Source organism: Populus trichocarpa, chromosome 5 (genome assembly GCF_000002775.5).
Source record: "Populus trichocarpa isolate Nisqually-1 chromosome 5, P.trichocarpa_v4.1, whole genome shotgun sequence".
Taxonomy (NCBI): domain Eukaryota; kingdom Viridiplantae; phylum Streptophyta; class Magnoliopsida; order Malpighiales; family Salicaceae; genus Populus; species Populus trichocarpa.
The window spans coordinates 8,035,342-8,061,444 of record NC_037289.2 but is presented as its reverse complement, the minus strand read 5'-3'; the positions used below and the strand labels follow the sequence as shown (position 1 = coordinate 8,061,444).

Below are 26,103 nucleotides of genomic sequence, written 5' to 3'. Positions count from 1 at the left end.
TTAGCCACCAATTTCTTCATACTTAATGCCTAGAATCCACCCCTATTTATAAGGGGTGGAAGAAGAATATTTTATTTTTATTGGTGTATGATTTGCTTGGTTTAGTGGGGAGAGAAAACATTAAATGCCCCTGAAAATTAGCTACCCAAGCTTGGTCTGTCTCTTTTTATCTTCAAAACAGCGTCATTTTAGCTTTAGGATTTTAATTTAAAGATTTAGCCAAAGTTCAATGTAGTCCTTCAACTTTTGATTATTTTAATTCGTCTCTAATTGGCCTGGAAATTTTAATTTTATACAATTTTGCCTCTGTCAAACTTCAACATCAGCCCTAAATTTCAACGTCTTTTTCATTTTGATCATTGATCTTGGATTTATGCAAATTGACCCTCAATTGACAATTAAACTTTCAATTTTCTTCAATTTCATCCTTGATTTCAATCAATTAATTCCCCAGAGTTTGATGCCTTTTCAAAAAGGTTATTGGCTGCGAATTTCTTCAATTTAACCCTTAATTGACCCTAAACTTTGATTTTCTTATAATTTTACCCCTGATTTCAACCCGTGGATTTTGTAAAAATTAAGTTTGGTCCTCTAAAATTCTAATCTTCTCAATTAAGCTCAAATTGGGCTTTCAAACTTAATTTTTCACCAATCAAGTCTCTAATAAAATTAATTTGACCCATTTAAAGTATAATTAAGTCCTTGCACTTAATTAAATCCTTTAATTTGACCCAAATTAATTCTTAAACATAATTAAACTTTTAATTCAGCCCATGATTAAATCAAATTGGCCTATTAAAAAATTAATAATGACATTAGGCTTAATTTTTATGCAAATTCATCTAATAATCATTTAATGTGATTTTGAATCTACATTGTCTATCCAGTCTTGGGTACAATGGGGCACGATTAAGCTCCTAATTCCATCCAAAATTGCAACTTGATTCTTTTATACATTTGAAATCCTTCTTAATTTGCTTTTGCAAAATCATCAGTCTTCTTGCTATTATTATTATTTTTTTAAAAGGTAAATTTTAGGGAAAAACCAAAAATGGGTTATGACACCGTATTCTTGCAACCATCATTAAAATATTATTCATTATAATGGTTGATATAGCACTAGTAATAAAATTTGCATCAAGTTGATGGAGGTCTTTTTGGACAAAGGTTGAAACACGTGTGTTGTCCTTTTAACTTTGTTATCTCAAATGAATCCGACCTTTTATGATATTCCTCACGCAAATGCCACTTACGTTTTGATGCTTACACACATTGTAATTGAACCAATATAGATTTCGATCGTTGAACTCGATATTTAATTGAGTGTGCAATATGACATTATTTAACAACATTAACCAATTCATTTTTACTACTAAATGTTTGACCAACCTCCAAATCAGACCCTCCTAATATACGTTTATGACTAAGTGCCTAGTCATATGAAACAATAAAACTAGACCTAAAAACATCTTTAAATTCAAGAACATGAGGAATAACATCATTATCAACAACATCATTTTCATTGTCACTAGGCTCAGAATAGCGAACCTATGTTGATAAGCAAAATGATTGTCAAATATAGTATCATTTATCATTTATCATTTGCAGCAAATCATCTGATAATAAACTATTTTTACCTCTATCAACTGAATTTAAAGGACTAGCAGAAGTTGAGACACACACAGATTTTGGTCGACTACTCACACACAATATCATCATTTTCAAACCACTTTGAATGAAATAATCACTCATTGTCTTAAAACTATCATCACACACAATCGATATAGGATAATACTGATGTTCACTAATTTGACACCTCCATGTTATTTCAACATTAATATTATTATAATTCCAGTCAAGTTCATGACAAATGATTTCTTTTGTTTCTATATATGACATGCCTAAATTACCAATTAACAACAAATTGCTCCCATCATTATATGTGATATTATTGTTCACTTCAAGAACAATATTGTCATTGTAATGACATAGCATAAATATGTTATTAGACATTTTGTAAAAAATAATTGGATTCTAGTAAATTTAACGTGATTTTAACTAAATTGCATTACCTCAACTCTAATTGCAAAATTTATAGCAAATTCAATCAAACTCTCAAAATTTAACGTTAAAGCAAACTTTACAAAATATTAAACATGATTCGTGATACATTATCAATTGATATTTTCATGCACAATTGCATTAAATCAAATGAAAATTCAAAGAAAATTAATATAATTCAAAGAAAATACTAAATTCATCAATAATTCAATGGAACGTGTAATTCGTAATAATTCAACTGCATTTATGCTCTATTATATGAACATGTGTGCGTATTTAACTACATTATTAGTCGATTTCAACAATATACACGAAATCTTTAATTCAGTAACTTAACCTAAATTAACGCAACACATAATTAATTCATAATTAATTTAACTTATTTTCATGTTCAACTATATCAAATAAACCTCAATTGATTGTATTCTTAACTAATTTATCATTGATTCAACAAACTCTAAATTCACCATAAACTCTAAATTCAACCTAAACAATTATTTGATTTCAACCAAACCAAATATAATTTAATAGTAGTGTAGTATGTTTACCTTGCTTATAAGACTAAAAGAAGGGTTGGGGTGGCAACGGTGGTGGCAACAAAGAAAACAATGAACTTTCAATAAAAAAACTTCAAATGATATTTAGAGACTAGGATGAATTTGATTTTTAGTTGTTTTAAAAGCAAAATTTAAGTGATTAATGAGTTTATTTGGAAAGGAATTGAGGGTGCCAGTAATTTTATTTTATGAGAGAGATACAATGTTTGTGTGCTGTTGGTGTTTAATTTATTTAAATTTTAATTGATGTCGTGTTTGTGAAGCGGATAACATCTTAAGTTATCGTGATTCAAAAACACGACATTTAGATAATATTATATTTTAAAAATACGATATATATTCATCACGTTTCAGAAACATAACAAGTTAAAACAATACTATTTTATTAAAAAAAATTCATTCCTCAAATTTTTAAATTTATTAAGCTATTTTTTTTTTTAAAAAAAAAAACAATTCATTCAATTATTAGAGTTGGCATGTGACCATTTCCAAGCCACAATCTCCAATCCACCAACCAACATCTCCCTTTGGCCTTCGCCTACCTACCCTACTCCTGTCCTCTCTTCTTTCTCTCTTCAAACTCTCACCATGACTCACCAAACCCGCACACTTTCAAGAATTTGCACACCCGCAAACCTCTCTCCCTCTCCAACCCAGACCCGGATCCGCATCCAAACCCATGACTTCCACGGCCAACACCATCTCCCTCTCTCTCCCCACCACCCACAACCCCTCGTCTCTCTCAAAACCCAAGTCCCTCCCCGATTTCTACCTCCGGTTCCGTAACCAAAACCCAAAATTAACCCGGGTCGGAATCTCTGTAACAAACCCGAACAACCGAATTAGAACTTTATCAACAATCCGTGCAAGTACAGCTTCAGTGATGGAAGCGAGTTCGAAAGAGAAAGCTTTGCCTACAATAGTGGAAGTTGATTTGGGCAACCGAAGTTACCCGATTTATATTGGATCGGGGCTATTGGATCAACCCGAGTTGCTTCAAAGACATGTCCATGGGAAGAGAGTTCTTGTTGTTACTAACAGTACTGTGGCTCCTTTGTATCTTGATAAAGTTGTTGATGCTCTAACAAGAGGGAATCCTAATGTTTCTGTTGACATTGTGATTCTACCTGATGGTGAAAAGTACAAGAATATGGTGAGTGTAATTCTTAAGAAATTTAAATAGGCGATTGGATATTGCAAGTAAAATTTAAATCTTGTTGCATTGATGTCGACTGAGATTTAGCCGATAGGTAGAAGAAGGTAAAAAAAAAAAAATCTTTTATTTTTTTAACCTTTAAGTACTTCGGATTGAATTCATTGAAATGCAAATGCGCAATGAGTAATTCTAGTAGAATGTGTTTGACTGTGATTTAATCTTTTGTTAAGAAGAAAAGGAAAAAATTAATGAATTGGTTTTGAACTTTTGTTCCTGTATGTGTCTACATTTTTTTATGGTAGGTGGGATAAAGTTGAAATGTGTTTGTTTTTGTTTTTGTTTTTGTTTGATAGGAAACACTTATGAAAGTGTTTGATAAAGCAATTGAGTCAAGGTTGGACAGGAGGTGTACGTTTGTTGCGCTTGGAGGTGGTGTGATTGGTGATATGTGTGGATTTGCAGCGGCATCTTTTCTTCGAGGTGTTAACTTTATTCAGATTCCTACAACTGTTATGGCACAGGTTGGCTTTTAATGTTTAAAGTTTTTTTTTAACGGGTTCTTAGGGTTGTGTTGTGTTAAATGCGGATTAGACTTGTTTTATTTTTTTGTTCTGAATTGTTTATTTCTCAGGTGGACTCTTCTGTTGGAGGCAAAACTGGGATTAACCACCCACTCGGGAAGAATTTGATCGGTGCATTTTATCAACCTCAATGTGTGTTGATAGATACTGACACACTTAATACCTTGCCGGATAGGGAATTGGCATCAGGGCTTGCAGAGGTTATTAAATATGGGCTTATTAGAGATGCAGTGTTTTTTGAGTGGCAGGAGAAGAATATTGCGGCTTTGATGGCAAGGTATTCAATGCTTATCATAGAACATTGATTAGGTTTTGAGACCCCTGCATTTGAATTCTTGTGTTTGCACTAGCAAGAACAACTTGACATGGAATTCAAACTATTGAGTCTAATTTTTGGTCTTAGGAATGCGTTTAATTAAATCTGAGCTGCCTTAGATATTGAGTGTGCACCATCTTAATAGACCTTTTGAGGTAATTTGAGTAAAAATGTTACCTCTCATGAGGCTAAAGTCTTGCATGTTTTTGTTTTCGGACTTTGCCGACTGCAGGGATCCAAGTGCCATGGCCTATGCCATCAAGCGTTCATGTGAAAATAAGGCTGAGGTTGTATCCTTGGATGAGAAGGAAAGTGGACTGAGGGCAACTTTGAACCTGGGTCACACATTTGGCCATGTAAGTTCTCGCTTGCGCAATTGCCACATTTTGTGATTGCATATCTTATGCATGTTTATGTTTGTGTTTGTGAGTGTGTGAGAGAGAGGTTGCATTACTCACATGCTGGGTGATAAGTGTGGTTTGTCAAATTATTAGTTTTGAGTCGTAAAGAAAATTGCCAAGTTGCTGCCTTGGTGTTGATTTGCAGCTCACTTGTGAAATTGTGAACTAATGCTAGACACTCAATCTATCTAGCAAATTCTCAATAGACTTTTTTAGTTTGTCCATATATTAGCACTCTTCTCTCATCCTGTTTATGCTCTTTCTTTTGTGTTTGTGTGTGTTGGTGGGGGTGTGAGGGGTTTACAATCCTTCCTTCGATTGAAGTTTTGTTTGTGAGCTTGCTGTCATATAGGGGTTCTCTATTATCATGAACTAGTTCGTTCATGTTCATGGCCAAAAAAGCCCTCACTTTTTAATGGTTTCCTGTGGGTCTATTTTTTCCCAGGCAATAGAAACAGGATTTGGATATGGTGTGTGGCTCCATGGAGAAGCTGTTGCAGCTGGCATGGTATTGATTTTGCCTGACCGTTTCTTATCTTCCACTATTATGCACCAATCACTACTTCTCTTTGCTTATGCTTGTCTTGTTTGGGTGCTTGCATTCAGGTCATGGCTGTTGACATGTCATACCGCCTTGGTTGGATTGATGATATGCTTGTGAAGCGTGTCCTCAACATTCTACAACAGGCGAAGCTACCCACTGCTCCACCAGATACCATCACCGTGGAAATGTTCAAGTCTGTGATGGCGGTAAGGGAGTTAAATGTCACTGTAAGGACAAGTACAATTTGGTTTCTCTCATCACTAAAGTGTCTGTATTCTTATCCTTTGGCAGGTCGATAAGAAGGTAGCAGATGGGTTGCTAAGGCTTATCCTTTTGAAAGGCTCCCTGGGTAATTGTGTGTTCACCGGTGATTATGATAGGAAGGCCCTCGATGATACACTTCGTGCATTTTGCAAATCATGATTCCCGTTCTCGCTGGGTTCTGGGCCCAGCTGCATATGATTGATGTACCACCAGATGTGACGTGTATTTTAAAGGGCTTGCCTGCATGCTTTGCCGTGGTGGCCTTAGTCGGCAGACTGACAAGTTGTAATATTAGAAATTTGTCACCAAGCAATAAAGCTGATTCTTATTTTCTTTCCTTTACCTTCTCTTTTTGTCCTCGCCTGGGTGTGTTTGGCTTGGAGGTTCCGGTGGTTTTTTGTCAAAGGTACAATACCTTTTAAGCACAAACCACATCTCTAAAAACTATAAAAACATACTTTTTACTCAAAAAAGCACAAGCTACCTCCCATTTAACCACAGAGAAGATCATGCCTACGTGTTTTGAAGGCTTGAAACGGGCAGCCAGGCTAACCTGCAAGTGAAAACATGAGGTGACTTGAAGGAGGTCAATCAAATTACTTAACCCAGCAAGGTTTTCTAATGAAAGTGTTCAAGGAGTGTTAGAAACACCTGGAATGTAAAGAGCTACAAGCCTTGCTGGTCACTGCGTTTGGTTTGGTGAACCTCTGTGGTGTTGAACTTGCACTAGTGACGTCCATGTTGGCGGCCATTAATGACCAAACGTTGGCGGCCACTGTAACTAGTAGTGACGTATCTTTTTGCCATCCTAATGTCGTAACCTCCGTGCATGAATGTCTTCGCAACTCCTTTGGTGGATGGATCACTAAGGGAATGTTTGACATTATAAAATTACGTAAAATCCCTTGAAGCCATGCTTCGAGGACTTTTTTGAGAATTTTGTGTTGTTATATTGTGCTAAAAAAAATAAAAAAAGCAAAAATACCCCAGGCCTTAGGCAAGTGTTTTTTTAGCCTTTAAGGATATTTAAATAATCTTATTATGAGAAAATATCGAGTTGTCACTTAACAAACAAATGAACTCTATATATATAAAAAAAAACAAAAAAACTATTTTACACCTCCATACCAGTTTTAACGAGTTTTTGGTCAAGAATAAAACCATCAATTTATAGTGAATTCAGACATATGTACAGATGATTTTCCTCGGGTTTCAGGTTTTTGTAATGTTGAAAGAAATGAAAAGAAAAAAGAATGGTAGTATTTTATAGGGATGGAGTGCCTGCTGTCATCACCTCCTGTTATCTGCAACAAGTTTCAAATAGGGTATCACTACGAACTACATTTATTTACTGGGCCTGTATCAGTATCCATTTCTTCTTCTTCTTCTTCTTCTCGTCCTCTCTCTCTGCTGTTCTCGAGGCAATCCTTGAAACATTTACAGCGCGACTAGAGACATGATCTCACGATATTGCGAGGTCATTTTTTTAAAATCATCTTTATTTGATTTTGTGGTAATTAGAATGCATATTTACACTCGAAAAAAATGTATTTTTTCGTCAATTTTTTTTATTCATGCATCTATTTTATTATTTTGAAAAAAGATTCTATAAGCAGCATGGTTTATTAAATAAAGATTTATCACTATTAAAATAAACATTTTAAATCATTTAAATTAAAGAGGAAAAAATGTGTTTCTTTAGCCAAAACCCCTTTTTTTATTCATGACTTGTGTTTTTTTATTTATTAAAAGCATGGTTTTTTAAATAAAAATCTCTAATCTTATTTGAAAAAATATGAAATTAATGGATAATTTTTTTGATTATTAGTGCAATAATTTTATTTATTATACAGAGTTCTTGTTTGGCAGGTATGGACCTTAGTTTTCACCCTCCCTGAATCCATGGAGCCAGAACAGAGCTCTTGTATGGCAGGTAATCTCAAAACCATGTACTTTACTGATTCTTCCTCTCTCTCTGTTTTTTTTTTTTTTGGACAATGAGATCTACGTTATTATCCGCTAGACTTCTGGCATATAATTATCTCAGAAATATTCTTTGACCTTGTGATCCAAAGATTGTAATCAACAAATATTCTTTTTTTCGTGACTGCAGGGTGGTCGCACAATTCTCGTCTAGCTTGATTACATTCCTACACTACGTATCATCACACAGGCTGGTACTTTTCTCAGACCTCTCCATCTTCTTGACTTATTGTGCTTCCCAATATTTCGATGTCTCGGTTACACATAGGTTGGTTGCAGAAGGGTGCAAGATTCAAGAAAACTGTAGTATATCTGAAAATGTAAGGAAAACACTACATGGCTGGTAAGGGATGGTGATTGGTGGAGGCCAGGAATAGTTCATCTGCTTCAAACCTTCTGGCTGTTCATCAACTACATCCTTGGATTCTTCTATGTATGTCAGATGGCGATACCAAATTAAGGGTTCTAGCTTGCATGCAGCATCAAGATCAGGCCTCTGTTACACAAGCTATAACTTGTCTCTAATGAAACAATGGATCTCTTGCGTTCAATTCTACTCTGAACTAAATTCCTATTTCAAGTACGTGGATGAGTGGATGGCAGGTGAGAAAAATCACTGCTGAAAGCATCAAATTGTTAAAAGAAATTAGAATATAGCAAGGCTGTAGACAGCAGTTAATTAATGAAACAGGAATCATCATGCCTCATATTGTTTAGGCCTGTGCAAAGCCGAAAGAACACGATTTTCTTGCTATTACTTGCGGTACAGTTACCATCAGTGTAACTAATTCCACAAGCACCAGATAAGATGGATTGGCATAGCTTGCAAAGCAAACCTCCACAATTTCTTTGCGGCTGGTTTCACGTCATCTACAATTGTGCCAATCACAGGACGGTCCATGAAATGAATGTGAAAGAACACAAGGTTGTCCTAAAATGGGAGAGATCTTGTTTTCTCTCTCTTAAAATATAGTGAAATTAAACTCAATGAAGCAGAAAGAATTAAGCAGCAAATAGGAGAGGCATAAGAGCACATGTCGGAGATGTTGACAAGTTTTTCGTTGTTGTTTGCTAATACTGGCGATTGGGATCATGACTAAAGTCAATAACTGAAATTCGAAATTGGCGGGGCAGTGATTTTCTCTTTTAGTTGGTACAAAAATAGAAGGTGAAGTTAAAAAAGAAATTATTAAAGCCATTGTTGGCATTTTGCTTACGCATCCCGGTCATCTAAATTAAGAGATTATGAATAATTTTCATTCGTGATGATATATTTCAAAAGGGTTGAGAATGGCCCTAGGATTTGTGGACCACAAGAAGAGGAATGATGCTACTCAAACCACCTGAAAATGAAGACTTGTGGTTCTTGAAGGGCTACTGCACAACTGCTCTAACAAAGCAATTTGGTGAAAACTGAAAATGACACAAGTATCAGTTGTGATGATGTAGGTCAAGAGGTTGGATAGCTCTTAGTGATAATATATATAATTAAACTGTTCATGTCATTAACTGCCACACACTTAAGATAAACGCCAATTTTAGTCTTGAATCCATCAACTCTCTCTCAATAAAGAAAAAGCTATTACAAGACGCCTAATTGATAATGTAACTGTCAAGATTCATGCATAGCAGACTCAAACTGTCAGAAACATGTGTCCCATTACAAGACGCCTAATTCACTCTGGTTGAGATTAAGATGTTGATTTTATCACTAACGAACGCTGTATCGGGTTATGCAAAAAGTCTGTGGCCACATCAACATAAACAAAAAAAAAAAAAAAAAAAGAGATTATGAGTTGAGGGATTGGACTATTAGGAAGTATAGGATCGAAGGAATCTCAAAAATTGAGAAATTATTACATGTATCCTCGTAAGTGGGGGTGGTGTAAGGACACCATACATTATCTTTTTTATTATTATTGCAGGGAGCAAGTAATCAGAAGTATATCGTACATAGATTCTTAAGGGGGTGATATTGATAAAAAAGAAAAAGTGAAGTAGTTAATGTCCGAAATTAATTCCGTTCTATTATTTCTTCATGTAATGAGTGGCATACCTTACGTACGAGGATAGGTAAGAGAGAGTTCCGTTTTTTAATGCGTATTTTTCTAAGGAAAAAAGGAAAGGAATACACCAAAAGAATCGGGAGGACAGGTTTTTGTTTGTTTTTTGTAGTGTTTGTTGAGTTGGCCAAGATTTTGGTTTATCTCCTCCTCCTCCTCCTCCTCCTCCTCGCCTTCTCAACTTATGAACGCTTCAACTGCATAATTTCTCGGCCACCTAAACATTCCCTCTCATATCACTTTTTTCTCCCTTGTCTTTTGGTAACCCATCCATCCATCAAAACAAAAGAAAAGCTCTTTCGGTCTCTTCATTTCATCTTCTTGTACGTGTCTTGGTTTTACGCTTTTGGGTTTCTTTCTTCTTCTTAATGAACTGATGGTGATGGCGTGGAGGTGCTGGGATTTGTGTGTGTGATCAGGAGGAAGAGGGTGTTTTGTCCTCAGGTGGTGAAGATCTGAGGCTTTTGCTTCTCTTTTAAAGATATTTTAAGATTTTCCATAATCAATCAAAAAAGAAAGAGAAATGAGTGCATCAAGGTTTATAAAGTGTGTGACGGTAGGAGATGGAGCTGTTGGTAAAACTTGTCTCTTGATTTCATACACCAGCAACACCTTCCCTACGGTAATTCAAATTCCCCCTTTCTATTTCTCTGTGTCTTTTGTGTGTCTCTCTCTGTTTTTTTTTTTCTGTGAAAAACTGGGATGTGGGTTCTTGAGTTCTGGTGGAAATGATAAATGGGTTTCGTTTTTCATTGTAAGTGTGATGCTGAATTGGGATGTGGGTTTTCTGAATTTTGGTGGAATGGAATCCATTTCATTTCCATTTAAGGGTAATGTTTTGATTCATTTTGCTGATAAACAATCATGGGAGATTAAGATAACTGTCGTGTTGCTGCTCTGTTTCCAATAATGGATTGATCAAAACTGGATCTTCCAAAAAAAGTGTTAAGATTATTATTATGAAAGTTTTGATTTGTCAATAAAGAAATGGGGTTATCTATCCAAATTATTCTTCTTATTTTTCCTCTCCATTTCACGTGGCACAAAATTCTGTTCTTTTGGTTTTATTTTCATGGGATTCAATCAAACCCTTTGCAAGTGGGTATTATTGAATGTAATGCAATTGCCGTATTTTCTTTGCGTTGTTGTGATAAACAGGATTATGTGCCAACGGTTTTTGACAATTTCAGTGCAAATGTGGTCGTCAATGGTGCTACTGTTAACCTGGGGTTGTGGGATACAGCTGGTAAATCTGCATAGATCTTCATATATTTTCATGTACTTTGTGTGTTTCTTACCACTATTTTTTTTTTTTTATGTGTGTTTATGCTTGGACCTGACTTCGTTTTTTGTTGTATCAGGGCAAGAGGATTATAATAGATTAAGACCATTGAGTTATCGTGGGGCAGATGTTTTCATACTGGCATTCTCTCTCATTAGCAAGGCCAGTTACGAAAATGTTTCTAAGAAGGTTGGAAATTAGATGGCACAAGATGCTGTCTTTTTTTCTTTTTTCCAATCATAGATAAACTATTCCTAGTGATTAAAAATTAAAAAAACATGCTGATGATTTCACACTTGGCTTCATTTCCAGTGGATTCCAGAGTTGAAGCATTATGCACCTGGTGTCCCAATAGTTCTTGTTGGAACAAAACTTGGTATATTTTCTTCTCTAATGGGGTTTCTGCAGCTGTTTGCTACTTTTTGAGCATCGTCTCAAGTATAGTTAATAGAAGCTTTTATTGTCTATTGTGCATGATTGCCTGTAATATTGCTTAAGTTGCTGTTCAGTAAGTTCATTACTCAATATCCAATGAGTGTTGTCTGCAGCAACATGTCATTAGAAACTATATGGAAAAGGATTTACTTTTGACATGCGATTTTATTTTCTATCCTCTCGCTTTTTATGGGTGGATGATACTTAGAGTTCTGCTTTATGCAATTTGCTTCATGATCAATGGTCGCAGCTTGATTTTGTAAAAACTTTTCACGAGTATGTAATGGGCATGAGTGAATAAATGGATGGGTGTTACTCTACTAAGGGGGGAAGAAGTCAGTTGTCAAGCTGCATATCTTTCTTATTGTCCCATAATTTTACTAATTTCTGTGTCTTTCTTTTCTATTCTTTCATATGAGCCTGTATTTCCTTCGACACAGAGCCATTAATTTGTGATTTTCATTTCCTTGCAAATTTGTTTTTCATGGAACATTTTCTGAATATACATCAGAAGTGTATTTCTTAAGTTAGCCCTTACTTTTTTTTCTGGTTTTTAATGAGCCAGATCTTCGGGATGATAAGCAGTTCTTCATCGACCACCCTGGTGCTGTGCCTATTACTACAGCTCAGGTAAAAATCCTGACTGATTGTTCATTTGCTCCAGTTTTGAGCATTTACCTGAATTGTTGTCCTCCCAATTTTTTTCTTAAGAAAAGCAAACAAATTCTTCCTATAACCACCCAACAATTAATGTTGTTGCCTTTGAATATCTAAAAGGGAGAGGAGCTGAGGAAGCTGATTGGTGCACCTGCTTATATTGAATGCAGTTCAAAAACACAGCAGGTGTAAATATTTTCCTGCAGAAATTGTCTTCTAAATTAAATTATAAGGGAGTTTAAATTCGGTTATCTTGCGGGTGCAGAATGTGAAGGCAGTTTTCGACGCAGCCATCAGAGTCGTCCTTCAACCTCCCAAGCAAAAGAAAAAGAAGAGCAAAGCACAAAAGGCCTGTTCTATATTGTGATTGTAATAGGTGTGCAGAGCCTCTGTGCTACCCATGTTCCTTTCCCCACTTCCATTGCTCTCTGTCTGATAAGCTTAATTTATTGTCTTTCCTGACAGTAATTAGGATCTATGAAGCATCAGGTGGTCTGGTATTGGTTTTTTGGATTATTATGAATCTCTAATTGTTGAATTGAATTACATGATGTCGCACCTCCTGTTCTTTACTCCCGGTTTCGATATGTTTTATGTATTAATAGACTGGAACATCCTGACTAGGAAGATAACATTGCCGCGCTTGGATTCTATCCAAGACTCTGTGTTGCTGTAAGAGCTTGGTTATGTTGTGTTACCAATCTTGCTTTGGTTTATTATCACATCACATGCTTCTTTCTGGTAAAAATCTATTACTGTCATCAATATAAGCAGTGCTTGCAACCTTCTACTTGGATGTTGAATAGTAATCAGAAACATCCTCAAGTGAGTGAAAATAGGGGGGATGGAGCTAGCTAGGCAATAGGCATTGAACGACACGGTTGCTTCGGTCGTTGGGAATTAAAACATGCACGGCGGCTTGTGTGGAAACTCCACATGCTGTCTGCAAACAAGTGCAGCTGAGCCAGATGGGAAAGGATGTGATGAAAGGATGGACATATAAAAACCCATCCATCTATTTGGGAAGGATATGATGGAACTCAAGACTGCTGAAGTGGATGATACTTGGGTTTCCTCCATTGTTCCAAACAAGAATTTATCAAAATCCATGCCTTTTCATCCATCCCTCATGACATACGATAGAAGGCATTTTTAAGAAACAGCTTATGGATGTAGTATCTCCCAGGATCTCATCACCGACTACATTTCCTAGGTTGTTTGTTGCAGATTTTTAGCTTGAATTATCTTGCTGCTCTTAATGAGGAAACTGAAGGCTCAAACAATAGCTAGCAATACCGAGAGCAGTTGCTCAGATTCTTGCATTGCCTTGCAAATTGCAATAGAAAAATCTAGCTAGGTTATAACTTGGTCAAGTTCATGCCTGAACCAGGCTTTTAGCTAGGAGGAGAAGAAAATAGGCTGTAGCTCGGATGTGGAAAGCAAATGAAACTTTTAGAACTCAAAACTGTCTGCTACACTTTTTTTTCTTTTTTTTTTTTTTTTTGGGGGGGGGGGGGTCTATAATCAGGCATGCGTTCCCAATCTTATTCTCAATGAAATCAAACAATATCCAGAAAGAGGTCCAAGGATGTTTACTATCTGCGTTCTTAATCATGGAATGCTTATTAGCAAAAATGTAACTAAACGGACAGGTCATGCAGCTCTGTAAAGATAACGACAGTGTCATTCACCAAAACCTGAAAAAAATTGACAGGGTTGACTTTGTGCTAAAGAGTCAATTTCATTGACAATCAATAAATATCAGCAGGTTATGCAACATAATAGACCTTATAAGCACACATGGTGTCAACATTGAACTGGTGTTAGACGCATCAAGCTCCTCAGACCACCAGGAATGCCAGATACGCAGCTCACTCCACAAAAATATCAACAGCAGTCACGTTCAAACCAATAACATGGAAAGTTGTTCGTGGCATCCGGTCATTGTTTCACACCTTGATGGCCTCGTATTTTTCACTAATTGCACCACCTTTCTGTTTCTGGAACTGAAGGTATCTAAGTGTGCTGGCTAAGAATGCATCAGCAGCAGGATCTGGTGGACTGTTGTCACTTTGCATCTCAGTTGTAATCAATTCAATCAGGCTCTGGATTGCAGCCACTGTGATTTGTGGGTTTCCCTTCTCGTAGAAGTAAAGATACCTTCATGTAGAAGGAAGGTTGGCATTTCCATTATCAAAGATCATAAGATAAAATACAGAGAAGCAAATTAAATGAGTTCATTGGAGTAGAAGAATTACTTGTTCAGAATCTCAACAAAGAGCAACACTGATCCAGTGTTACCCCGCGCCGCATTGGACATTTGTTGAGCAGCATTTGCAATTCGCAAAGCACGCTTCAGGCAAATCAGAACCCTGGTTCAAAAGAAGTAGATAGAGAGAAAATTAATCATAAGCCATTAGGAAAAAGATTTAAAATGCACTCAGAAGCAGCCCACTACTCCCACAATTAGTCAAGTTAAATACAGCCATAATACTTCCTCTCCTACTGTATACTACAATCGCATGCAACCAGCCTGTCCAAGGCGACATCATGACAAGATACATAATAGAATATTGATGTCCCCTTAATCACTATTGGGCTTTACCAATACTAAAAGCATGGCACTCACCTCTCTCCATCTTTCATGTTATCCTGATCGTCAACCCAGAATAGATGTGCACACCCATAAACCGCTCTACACTGATCAGGCTTCTTTAAAAGCTTAGCCGAATACTGCTCAAGCAAGGTATCATATCAGCATCTTCACACAAATAGCTTCAAAAATGTGATTTGAAAAACTTTAATTATAGCAAAACAATGCTATAGGATTTACCCCCGTGGCCTTGTGGGTTAAAGTATCCCTATTCTCTACACCAAAAACATGCATCCTCTGAAGGGTGCCTACTATTAAATGCAGTGCCGTCACCTGTGCTTTTGAATCCTGTTGCAGCAAATATGCACGAGAAAAAACATGACTGATTTTGCAACTTTAAATAAAGCAATATAAAGGTTGAAATAGATGTGAATCGAATCAACTCACTGAGACTTCTTCCTCGTATAGAATATATGCTTGGGTGAAAAATTCATATGCAACAGGCTCTAGATCACAGTCATTGGCAGCCTGCTCGATTAGAAATCAAAAGTAATAAGTAAGAGAGGCAGCTTCATCAAATGGTCCTTGAGAGTAATTAAAATACCAAGTAAACGGCAGTGCCAAGTTCATGTACCTCAGCACACTGCAAGTACAATCGTAATGCCAATTCAGGTGCTGGAACAATTGACAGAGCCTCAATTGTCTGTAAGAGAATGGATTACATCGTCAGCTATTCTAATGAATGATCATTTAACCAAATCTATGTACATGATAGACAACTTTCAATGAAGCGCTACCTGATTCAAGAGCTGGAAAATTTTCTTAGGTGAAGTTGATGAATCGTCTCCAAAAGGGTTTTCCTCCTGATCTTGGCTGCTGCCTTGAAGTCTCCTTACCAACTGTACACCACAAACAAAAGGCTGAGAATAAGTTAGGAATCCAAATTGGCATTCGTAGAAAAAGATAGGGCGGCCATCAAATTATGGATACTAGAAAAGAGATTAAAGCATGATTCACGTGATGTGACCAGCAATTATTCATGTCAGATGCCAAATCTGATGAACAATGACATTCTCATTCCAGAATGTGCAGCAGCAATTTTGCCAACTTCAAGGTTGTTAGCATTGGGCAAAAGCAAACCTTGAGAGACAAAAAAACAAGTGGGGGAACTGTGAAGGGTAAGCGCTTTGGTCCTCCTGTCATGATATGTTTCTTCACCGTACATATGATCTGCAATTTAGGGTGGATATAATATATAAGAAAAGTTCAAAACCAAAATACAAAATTAGGCGGAAATCGTTCTACTGATTAATCACCACCCACAATTTGCTTCAGTAAAATAAAATGGGTGCTAGCCATTTAACTCTTGAAAAAAGCTGACATGAAGATTTTGAAACGAACATGTACCTGAAACATTTCCTCTTGATCGTCATTGTACAGCATCTGAATAAGACGTGCAACGGAATTCTGCTCCTCTTTGAAATCATCTTCATCAACCTAAAGATAAAGGAACAAAACAATAATCACATTACACAATTCAAAGGCTTAGTTTCATGAGCACATTAGAGGAGAACAGGTAAATACTGTTAGCTGGATGGCAATAAGAAACAACCATAGCATATGTGGTTATCAGCATTAGAAGTTTTAAGAAAAATCAAACTTCTGCAGCACAAATTTCATAACATGAAAAGTGAAGTAAATTTCAAATAACCTCTTCTTCAGCCCCATCCAGATCCTTGATAAGCCCTGTCATTAATTCAAATAACGCCTCAACCTACAGAATAAAATTAAACTAAGATTGAGTATTCAGAGCATGTTAGAAAGATTAGGATGCACAAGGGACAGAAACATACCTTGTCAGCAGTAGAGATGCGTGTGTTATTTTTCATAATACTTTGAATTATAACAGTTGCCATAATTTTATTTGTCTCAATATCAAGGTATTCCATTACACGAGGATAGTTTGAAAGCTTCAATGCAGTGACAATATCATTATATTTCTCTAATGGAGCACTCAAAAGAGCAACAATTTGTTTTGTGGCTTTGCTGTCGTCAAGCTTTCCTTTGCTGGATAGTTTCTTAACACACGCTCCCTGAATAACAAACAAAAGAATCAGCTCACCTGTTAAAATATACAGCGGAACAAAATAATATAAATAGTTTCTTGTTTTAATAAATTAGTTTTAAGAGAATCAACCTGTTTCGCATAATTGGAATTTCAATGCACATGATCTTTCTTAATTTCTTTGATGAAATTACTCATTGACTATTTCTGCAAGCCAAAATGACTGCTGAACACTGCCCAAAGAGGACAGCAGAGTATAAATTCTAGAAACCTTTCAAGCATAAAAATTTGTGTCCCAACCAGTCATGATTTTCCCTGTCAAATTTAATTTCTTACAGTGCTTGACAGTTCGCTTTTCAAATTACTAGGAAAACAAATCCTGCCTTCTCTTGGGTCAAGTAAAAAATTCATCCCAGTTAGAAAGCAAGCCCCATTATATGATGTTACATAGCGCGTGTATAGTTAGTTCAATGCATCTTTAACTACTTTCTGAAGGCATAACCAGAAAAACAATAGAGGACAGAACAGAAATGTTAAGTGGTTATATCTCTAATTGGTATATGATAAAATAAATTTTACAAAACCATGATGTAAATTGCAATGTAGAAGCATTTTAGGGAGTCATATATACCAGCACTTGATCAGCATAATCCAGCCGGTCAGGGTGAACATGGAGTGTAAATGTAAGAAGAGATGAATATAGAGTTACAGCTCCAAAAATTGGCATATCAACTTGTGCTTCTATCACCTGCATCAACACATTTGTATTACTATATTTCAATTGTTTTAGCATACGCTATGTAGACTAATCACTGTAACTTAACATATGGAGTCAAAACAAATATCAGTAAGAATAGTCATTTTGAAAGGCAACATCAAAATCTCCTGAAATTTGTAGAGATTTCGAAATGGGAAACTTTTAACAGGAAAACAGCACTTCAACAATGATAAGCACAGAGACAGAGCATCATAAAATCCTGTACTCTTCTCAAAAAATGAAGTTACCAAATTCTGCTCCTTTTCTGGTCTAGCAATCTAAAAGGGCTGGTAGACTAGATTTACCTTTCCTATGGCATTGTTCAATTTGGAGAAGGCTTCTACTTGCAAGAATTCAGGTAAAACTTCTGCGCTTGAAGCAGCGTAATTTGATAGCCTCTCCATCAATCTAGATAACACTGTCTTGATGTCAACAGATGGCTGAGAAACACAAGTTGGAAACAAAGAAGCAGTTTAATCGTTGCATTTAAGCAAATATATCAAAGGAGGAGAATAACAAGCTAACATGTGACCATGTCAAATAGAAACAATGAGTACAAAATTACACACCTGAAGTTGGGGGCAAGCACCCAACAATATCTCAAGAGTTTGCAAATGATATTCATCAGGGAAGACTTGAATTATGCAATCCATCAGATAGAACTGAGCGATTTCATCTTTACAATTGACAACCTATCAAAACAATTGAAAAACAGAGTTCAGTTTGGGATAGTTGGCAAGCATGCATCCCATCCACGAGCTCAAAATACAATATTTTATCAAAGTGTAAAGGTCAGGCCTGTTCAAGAACTCTGGGAAGCACAGTATCTTTGTACATGTCAAGGTCAACACCCTCTATCTGGCTGAGGACATGCAGGTTCTTGCCAACCTAATAACATATGAGGGGAACAAATGCTAAGCTTTTTAAAACTGCAACCGCATACTTCACAAAGTTGTATTGCAGTGAAATTAACCATTTACAGGTCACGGGCATTACAAGATCACGCAGCTCGCTCCTTTCTTTCTCCCGCTTCTCCTTTTCCCGGGCAGGTCCCTGCAGACCAGAAAGCCCGATACCAAGCCTCAACTCATGATCAGCAAAGAGTATGAATGATTCATAAGCACTATAAGACCTGCATGACCAGAAATCATGCCCTCATGATACATTTTACCTTTATGACATGCAAGCATTGCACATGCATGCTGAACATGAGAGCAGGTAGTCACATATATTTCAACCAACCTGATGTTGCATTCGCACCCATAGCTTGTTCATCTCAGTGAAATTTTGCAGAACAAATTCCACAGCATCCACAACCGTGTCAGCATCTCTGCAGGGGTTCAGGAAGCAACTCATTTAGTCAGTTCCAAAACCAATCCACCAACAGGATCATGGGGAAACAACAAAACTGACAAGAATACTTTCCATCAGCTTATGGTCAGTAACTTGAATTAAAGTGTTTGGATGCCACCATTATAAGAGCAAACAAAAGACTTATATAGCTATTCATTTTGTATAATCTCAATGCAAGTAAAGATGGATGCATAGTTCATTGAGGATCTGGTCACCCTGGCTCCAGCCGTCACCTCAGATAGGCAGATCCACTTTCAAGTATTAGCTATGACCTGATCAAAGTCAAGCCCAACCAGCCACAATGGTCTCCAGACCACCAAATTTGCTCTCTATAACCACATAAATAAATGCCTTTCTCCTAAAATTAAATGGAACCCATAACGATCATCTCATATCCTTACCCTTCATACTCTGAACCGATATCAGGTAATTTATCCCTACTGACTTGAGAAAGGTAACTCCTTAAGAAGAGGCCACGTACAGGATGCTGAATGCCGCGACACATTTCAACAAGATCTTTAAGAACATCTTTTGCTGGAGCTTCTTTAGATTTAATGTATACAGATCCTACAGTACATAGGAGATACCTGGAAGGACAAAAGATTGCAGTAAAGCACAAAAAAATGCATACACAAACACTGATAATTTACGTGACTGACTGACATCTCTATAGTGAGAGCAGAAATGAAAAAAAAGTATCCTTGCAGCAGACTCCAAATAGCTTGGCAGAGTTCATTAACAAGAGGACGATCTGGTATTATCAAAGATACTCATTGCTAGCAGAAACCAATAAGCACACAGACACAAAAAGAGAAATTATGAAGTTACAATTGAGAAGCTTCATTGTCATTTTCAGTAAACATTTTCAGTCTTCTAAGTTCTCACTTGCAAAATATCTGCTACCTTCATGTTCAAACTTACTAAATACATTTTCTACTTCAAAAATATCAGACACGCAAACTAAAGAAACAGCACAGACAGAACAAATGGTCTTCATCTAAAGATATCAATTTAGTTGTTAAAGACTTAAAGGAATTGCATAATTTTCTGCTTAAGGACTTCCCCTCCTAACTAAATCGACAATATAACTACATCAGGCAAATCTATCAAATTATAGCTCTCAAGTATTTTCACATTGTGGGGAAGCTATTAATGAGTTTGTTGTTGGCTAATATACTCATTCATGGAGGATAACAGAATAAACCTTAAAGGCATCGAGGAACCTATTAAAAATGCATAACCCTCTGGTTTGAAATTCATGTTTGCATGACACCCATGTATCGAGCACATACTAGCAACAAGCTACTACTGAAACTCCTTGACTTAATGTTTAAACTACATCGCTTCTCTCTGATGGTTTAAGCAACAGATTCAATTCTCTCTGATCGTTTAAGCAACAGATTCAATTTAAACAGCGTAACTTTAGCAAGTAACATCTGAAACCCTAAGATTTCAATGACAGTTCATCAATCAAAAACTAACCAAAAATACAAAAGCAGATCAATTGTGACATTGACACTTACAATCTCGGCAAGATGTTACCAGCATGCTGCACAAGTTCATACAAATCAATAATTGAACACCCACGCCGCGCCTCTTCTTTAAAAAACATCTCCAGCTTCCTCAATTCATCAAATGCTCTCATATCTAAGGAAGTCAATAACAAAAACACACAAATCACGCACAGTTTCTCTCGTTTCCAATCCTTGAAAAATAGATCTCAAGATCTTGAAGATTTGAATTGCTTACATAATTCATAATACTTATGAGGAGAAAGCTTCGAAGTCCGTAACTCCGATAACATCTGCGCTGAATACTTCAAAGCATCTCTTAAATTATTCGAATCCTGAACCAAAATTCAACAATTAATTCACTCAATTGTACCCTATTTTAGACTAATTTAATCAATTTATCTCAAGTTTTCTCGATAAACAAACATGTAAGTGACAAGTTAGGGTTTTACCAGAGCGCGATGCATGTAAAAAGCGTTTTGTTGAAGGCCAGCGATCCCTGCCGCTAACCATTTCTCTTCGTTTTCCACTCCGTCTGCGATCATTTTCTTTTCTCTCTCCAAAAAACACTCTCTCTCTAAAACGATCTTTATAAATTTTAACGAGGTTTGGTTTTGACTTCTCAAGTCTCAACCGACTGTCAAGTGTTTCATTTTTTCGTTTTTTGGATCTGCGAAATCTCATTAGGTACACGTTTGGCTACTGCTAAACTAAACCGTCCTTTCTTGAAAGATAAGATCAACGGCTTATGATTCTCCACGTCATTTAAATATTTTCTACAGAGGAACCTCATTTAGTCCCTATCGTATACATTTTTATCGATTGAGATCCAAAACTATAATATGTATCGATTGTGACTTTCATTGATTTTATCTATAATAAATTGTTATTTTTAATGTATTTTATATTAATATATTTTTACATGAAAAATGTATTATTTTGGTATATATGAAAAATAATGCTAAAAGGAAAAACTATATGATATAATGAAAAAAATATTTTCATCTAGACATTATTTTTATTTAATTCAACTTTGTTTTTACTTTTTCCAAAAATATTTTTAGTTGATCAATTTTTTTCAAAGTGAGTCAAACATTAGAAGGTGAAGAAAATATTTCACAAAGGTATATTTTACATACAATAAACATAGCTTAAGGTAATGGACATTTACAAGATAGAAAAATATCATGTTTGTTAATGGAGATGAGGACAAAATTGAAAACTATATCTGTCTTGGGGATCAAAATGAATGAAATTTATGTCTCTATTTTTAGGGGGCATGTGGGGCAAAGAGAAAGATGAAAAATTTAATAATTTTTTTCTCAACTTTATTCTTGTTAATTTTTAAAAAAAAAATCAAACTCCTCCTTTACTGAACAATCTCGGGTATTGATTATGTATAAATATTTTGTACCATTAGATTTTCTTAACAAATAAATAAATAAAATAAATAAATTTAAAAATATAAATATTTATAGAAAGAAAAGGAAAAAAAAAAGAAACTTTGGAATATGATGATTTAAATTTTTAGATCTAAAAGGTGTGTATTTAAATTTCGTGTTGATTTTTTTGTTTATCAATGATTTTTTAGCTCAGATTTATGGCTATAAAGCCTATAGAATTGTTTAGATGTGTATTTTGATGAAAACGATGAGAAATTGAAGTTTTTTAACAATTTTACAGAAACATTCTGAAATTCAATGCAAACACCCTAAAATTTGATGGCAACACATAAGAAAATGTTTTTGTTGTCCCCCTAAATTTTCATGCTAGGGCTTGGCTTCAAGCCCCATAATTTTTATTTTCTTTTTCTTTTGTTTATTATTTTCTAATTTTTTGTAATAGTTGCTATTTTTATTTTCTGTTATTTATCTTATTTAGAAAAAATAAAATAAATATTACATTTTTATGTTTTTTATCAGATTTTCTTAAACAATTATAATACATGACTCTTCTTTTTGTAATCTTTTAATTTGTGTTTATATACTATTATATTATATTATATTATATTGAAGAAAATTATTCAATGAAAATAAGTATAAATTTATTATGTATTTTTTTCATAATTGAATTCAATGAAAAAATATCAGGATACACAAAAACAATTATTAAGACTAGTGAAAAAAACATATATAATATATACAATTTTCTTAAAAAAAGCCTCATATCAATGTTTTAATTATTGAATAAACAAGAGTGTTTATAAGAATAACCAATTTGATTCCCCCGCACTACACTACACGATAAAGTATTTTTTTCTCAATTCAAAAAAGCATGTTGGCTTTGTTAACATTTTTTTCCATTAAAAATTGTTGACTACAAACTAAAAGGTTTATATATATGTTCAATAAAACTAATTAAAAATTATATATATCAATAAATAATAATAAATCAATTGATTACAATAAAAAATTGAGTTGGAAAGTTGAAATAAATATATTATTTATTATAAAAAAAGGTTAAATATTTTTTATATTTTTAAATTGGGTTGGAAAAGTTTTAATTGGTTTGAATGAATATAATTTTTTTTTTTTTTGTCAAATAGAGCATTAACTTAATGTTGAAGTTTATTATTAACATTGCGAGAGTATGATATAAAGCCAATCGAAACAAAATATCAAACTCAATCTTTAGTCAACTTAATGTGAAAGGTTTAAATTACGAATAAAAAAAATTAGGTGATAAAAAGAAAAAAAAATGAAACATTGAGAGTAATTATTGCAACCAAATGTGGATTGTGTTTTTCTTTTATGTTTTATTTCATTTATTTTTTTAATATTTCTTTCATCTCGCATTGCCTCTTGTGGTTATAATTTCAAATATTATTTTATAATTTATTGAGTATCAATTTAGTGAAACCACACTATAATTGTTAAATAAAAAGTACAAGTAACCAATAGAAAAATATATGAATGAAGAAAAAAGGTTGAAGTTTGTTAAATGGGAAGTAATAGGACACAATTAAAAAGAATACTTGAATTAAAAATACTTGATAAAAAAGGGACTTAAATGAAAACATGGAGTTGAGGTTTTTGAAAAAAAGAATCTAATAAAAAAAAAAGACTTGAATAAAAAAAATAGAGTCGAGGTGGTTTGCTATATGAACAATGTTTTTAACAATATAATGTTTTGATTGAATTGATAATTGATTAACATAAACTAAATTGAGCGGGGAAAGTATCATAGCAATGAACAATATTTTTTCTAAATTGTCCCCTCACTTACCAAGATATGTATAAGGACACATTTATCATTGACAAATCTATTGGGGTTAACTTTGACTTTTGACTTTTATTATGAACAATACAATGATTGAATTAACATTAAAAGAAAAAAAACATTAACTTGCATCAAAGGACCTTTAAGATAATTTTATTTTTTTAAGCACAATAGAATTACTTAACTGTCTTAGAAAGCAAATTAAATGATACTTCTTTCTATGAGCCTTTTTGTATTTTTAATTTGATAGTTTTGTTATACTCATGTTGAATTAGAGACAACTAAGTCTTTCGATAAATATAAATAATTTATATAAAAGGAAAGGTTGTCGAAGTATGGGAGTGTCGGGTCATTTGTTCTTCATAACCAATCTAGTCATTATTTTTTATATAACTATTTGTTTTTTTATCTCCATTTTTTTTTAAAAAAATTTATCCCTTGTAATTAGGTTTCATTTTAATCTTGTATCAAATCTTGTAAACCCCAAAAATTTGAAATTACACGAAATCCTAAAATAAGATAAAATTAATTGGAAATGAGTAAATGAAAAATAAAAAAGAATCTAAATGAGTAGTAAATGACATATAGATGGTGAACTCTCCGGTTCATAAGTTTATGAATTTATAAATAATAAAGAATTTTGCCTAAAGAAAACATAATAAAAAATTTAACAAATAAGTATAGTAAATTAGAAATAAAGTTTTTGGAAAATAAGTTGAAGATATGGATAAAATTAGGCGATTTCAATAATAAATTATACCAAAAATTTAGAGAATCACCCGAGAAACAAATAAAAGTATTAGTAAGTAATGAATATATAGTTAAACAAAAAAATTATCTTCCCTCTTTATATATATATATGGCTAACAGTAAACTTATAGAAAAAAGAGAGTTTCTTCTTGATTTTCTCTTAAATTTGTGAGAGGTTTTAGGGTTTGAATTGTTTTAAGATTGATTTATTGTAGAGAGAAACACTTAGATACTAAATTGAAGGAGATTAAAGGAGAGGGAAATGAGTTTTATAGAGAGAGACAAAACAATCAAGAGGGGAAGAAGATGAAAAGTGTGTGGAAATTTGATTGGAAGCAATTTGAAGCTCAAATAATTGTATGGTAAAGTGCTTGATACTCATTTATACAAGTTTAAGTAGGGTTTAGATGATTTTGAATAAATTCATGAATCTTTGAGTTTGAGCTTTTAGTGAAATTATGAAAAAATCAAATTTGTTTTTAATTTAATTAATTGGGTTGGAACAGGTTGTAATAGATGCCAAATCATGGAAAGATTAAGAATAAATCACGGCGGCAGAGAGAACTTAATGGTCGGCCAAGAGATGAAGATTGATCATGAGTTGTTTAATTTGAGTAAATATTGTGAATTGTATACTATTAGTGTGTGTTATTATGTGAAAGATGAATTTAAATGAATTGAATTATGTTACCCAATTAGAGTTGAGATTTTAATTTATGGAGAATTAGATTTGTTTTAAGAAAATTGTTTGGAAATTAGGTTAATTACTTTTAATTCTTGTAAATTAGTATATATAGTGTAGATGTGAGTATGATGATTTGAAATTAATCAAAATAATATATTTAGAGAAAGTTGAATTTCTAATGTATTTTGATTTAGGTTTTGATGATATATTGATGATATGAATAATTTATGTTATGTTTTGGGTTTTATGTGTGTTAAGAGAAAAATAAAATTTAGGGTCAGTTATGGAAGAATTATAAGAAAAATAGATAATTGTTGTGGAATATTATAAATGTGATTAACTATGTTTATTGATAAAATTTTTTGAACAAATGGTTGAAATATAATTTAGCAAGGTTTATATTAGAACATGTAAGAATGTGCATAAAAATTATTTATATAGAGAGCAGTTTTATTTCAATTAATTCACTCTTTACAATTTAAGTTTCATTAAATTTTCATTTCAATTTCTCGTTCAATATTTTTTTTAGTTTAATCCCAAAAATAAATAAAAAACTTTTAAAATCCTCGTGCATATACATGCATACACAAACTTCATTTTTACAACCTTTACTAATTTGGTTTTACATTAATAACAATTTATAAACAAAGTAGAAACTAGGTAATTTTTTGCTAACTTAATTTAATTATCCAAGAATATTATTCTTTATTTAAATCATAATTGAGATTAGAAAGTTTGTTTTTGAACGTCGCTTGTTTGCTAAAAATACTAAAATACAACACTATATTTTTACTAAAGGGAGGGAAGCCTAATTTTACAATTTACGCACCTGAACTACCTATTATTGTAACTCGCCAAAACTATCCAGTA

At 34.0% G+C, this 26,103-nt stretch overlaps 3 protein-coding genes and 1 long non-coding RNA gene across 5 annotated transcripts; 3 read left to right on the top strand and 1 right to left on the bottom strand.

Annotated features, from left to right (window-relative positions):
• The first annotated feature begins 3,130 nt into the window (after positions 1-3,130).
• Positions 3,131-6,222, top strand: LOC18099163 (3-dehydroquinate synthase, chloroplastic). The gene is made up of 7 exons (XM_006383011.3): positions 3,131-3,771; positions 4,128-4,295; positions 4,406-4,632; positions 4,904-5,027; positions 5,518-5,580; positions 5,679-5,822; positions 5,908-6,222. Exons 1-7 carry the CDS (start codon positions 3,298-3,300, stop codon positions 6,037-6,039), a joined length of 1,332 nt encoding a protein of 443 aa, XP_006383073.2. The 5' UTR covers positions 3,131-3,297; the 3' UTR covers positions 6,040-6,222.
• Positions 6,223-7,720: 1,498 nt separating this feature from the next.
• LOC112327460 (uncharacterized) lies at positions 7,721-8,414 on the top strand. The gene is made up of 2 exons (XR_002981676.2): positions 7,721-7,813; positions 7,994-8,414. It is a non-coding gene; the product is annotated as an uncharacterized LOC112327460 (long non-coding RNA).
• Positions 8,415-9,646: 1,232 nt separating this feature from the next.
• Positions 9,647-12,872, top strand: LOC18099162 (rac-like GTP-binding protein RHO1). Its single transcript, XM_006383010.3, has 7 exons — positions 9,647-10,548; positions 11,085-11,172; positions 11,288-11,397; positions 11,521-11,584; positions 12,209-12,273; positions 12,421-12,486; positions 12,566-12,872. Exons 1-7 carry the CDS (start codon positions 10,450-10,452, stop codon positions 12,665-12,667), a joined length of 594 nt encoding a protein of 197 aa, XP_006383072.1. The 5' UTR covers positions 9,647-10,449; the 3' UTR covers positions 12,668-12,872.
• A 997-nt stretch (positions 12,873-13,869) lies between these two features.
• On the bottom strand, positions 13,870-21,244 carry LOC18099161 (vacuolar protein sorting-associated protein 35A). Of its 2 annotated transcripts, XR_002981686.2 has the most exons (22): positions 21,032-21,244; positions 20,818-20,914; positions 20,592-20,715; positions 19,470-19,655; positions 18,958-19,045; positions 18,712-18,768; positions 18,514-18,603; positions 18,285-18,407; positions 18,021-18,155; positions 17,590-17,706; positions 16,747-16,986; positions 16,605-16,667; positions 16,301-16,390; positions 16,034-16,123; positions 15,691-15,792; positions 15,528-15,596; positions 15,341-15,421; positions 15,134-15,241; positions 14,930-15,033; positions 14,559-14,672; positions 14,088-14,460; positions 13,870-13,997 (listed from the first exon to the last, which is right to left on the bottom strand). XR_002981686.2 is itself a non-coding variant. In XM_006383009.3 (21 exons), exons 1-21 carry the CDS (start codon positions 21,122-21,124, stop codon positions 14,250-14,252), a joined length of 2,382 nt encoding a protein of 793 aa, XP_006383071.2. In that variant the 5' UTR covers positions 21,125-21,244; the 3' UTR covers positions 14,022-14,249. The 2 variants fall into 2 exon arrangements, 1 of the variants encoding a protein (XP_006383071.2); XM_006383009.3 differs by lacking the exon at positions 13,870-13,997 and having other exon boundaries at positions 14,022-14,460.
• Between the last annotated feature and the right edge of the window lie 4,859 nt (positions 21,245-26,103).